The sequence below is a fragment of the Callorhinus ursinus genome, unplaced genomic scaffold (assembly GCF_003265705.2).
Source record: "Callorhinus ursinus isolate GAN/ISIS: 27379988/994484 unplaced genomic scaffold, GSC_fseal_2.0 scaffold85, whole genome shotgun sequence".
In the NCBI taxonomy this organism is placed as follows: Eukaryota; Metazoa; Chordata; class Mammalia; order Carnivora; family Otariidae; genus Callorhinus; species Callorhinus ursinus.
In genome coordinates, this window is record NW_027397147.1 from 110556 (window position 1) to 112102 (window position 1547).

Consider the following 1547-nt stretch of genomic DNA (forward strand, 5'->3'; position numbering starts at 1 on the left):
CCCAAGAGCCAGGAGCACAGTGACAGGACATTAAAAGAGGCAAAAATAAGCCACCAAGATATTGGTGGCTCCAATCCAATAGCTTTTCTAGTTTCTTTGATATCAAACAGTGAACGCCTTCTGCCATAAACAGTTGTGAAGTTTGATTTTTAATGTGCAACGTTTACGCAGTCCTAGCTACCCACCAGGCACTGTGGTAAGGTGCTCACTTAAACCCCACAATTAACCAATGAAGAAGGTACTACCTTTACTCTCACTGCACAGATGAAATGGAACTTGGAGATATTAAGCAACTTGGCAAAGGGCATCCAGAGAGGCAAGTGTGGATGCAAGTATGTGTGCTGCATATGTGCATACACGCATGTGCGCACGTGTGTGGGTGGGTGGGTGGGTGGGTGTATATGTGTGTGTTTAGGAGAGAAGTTGGGTCTCACTTTCAGCAAAATGCTAAATCATAAGCATGGCCCCCACTACTTTCCCTCTCCCCACCCTTCTCTCCTCTTGCTACCTCCACCACACTTGCCCAGGTGGTCCCTCTTCTTTCTTCCTTGACGTAATGGAGAATTTAATACCAATGGTATGGCCAGAAATAGCTCTTCCTGGGCTACGGTAAATTGCATTTGAACCAAATGGGCCTCTTGCTTCTCCAGACGTCACTCTGAGCAGTAAAGAAGGATTGACAACAACAATGAGGGGATGGTACACCCTGTACCCTTTGTTCTGCTGTTTATGTTATCACCGTGCGGCAGACTCAGGCACCCTTTGCACCTGCGGAGTTTTCCATCCCATACAAGGCAACTAAGTAGGACTGGAAGGCAAAAAGATAAGGGTATTCATCTTCAGCAAGAAACCCTTACTGAAGAAGGCAACAACACAAAGGAGGCTGAATAGCAGAGAGGTTGAGTACGCAAGCTCTGAGGTCAGGCCATAAAGGTGGAAACCTGGCCTCTGCCACTATAAGATGGATGACCTCGGTCAAGTTACTTAAGTCTACAGAGGTCTCAGTTTTCCCATCTGTAAAATAGAGATAATAATGGCACCAACCTCACAAGCTCGTCATGAATGCTAAATGATATCAGGAATGCAGAATGCCTAGTCTACAGCAAGCACTGAAAAACACTGGCTTCTGTTATTGAAGACAGCTCTGTAAGTCAATGTTAAGTAATAAGAATGAAATACACAGGCTCTACCCACACCATCTAGGTAGGTTAGGGAGACAAGGCACATATATTGAAAACAATAATATAAGGTAGAAAACTGTCACGTGAAGAATACTGGTGCATATTATGGAAATTCAGAGGAAGAAATAACAGTACTATTTTTAAAAAATGTTAAATTACAGATGGCAGTAGGAAGGTGACTTTACCAATGTCACAAAGCTAGTTTTGAAAGAGTCCAGAGTAAAGTCCAGGTCTCCTGATTCATGAAGTAAAACTATTTCATGAACCTATGCCACCAGGGTACTAATGAAAATAATCTTAACAAAAGCATTAGTTAACACTTTGAAGGTACTGTCTACATCCTGGGCATTTTACACACATTATCTT

At 43.0% G+C, this 1547-nt stretch overlaps 1 protein-coding gene across 1 annotated transcript in view; it reads left to right on the forward strand.

Moving 5' to 3' along the window:
• Nucleotides 1-556: 556 nt before the first annotated feature.
• Nucleotides 557-1547, forward strand: part of LOC112811383 (acyl-coenzyme A synthetase ACSM4, mitochondrial) — a 35568-nt gene continuing 34577 nt past the window's right edge. Inside the window, exon 1 of the mRNA XM_025855446.2 lies at nt 557-577. Coding sequence (XP_025711231.1) covers nt 557-577 — 21 coding nt within the window. The remainder of the gene's footprint in view (nt 578-1547) is intronic.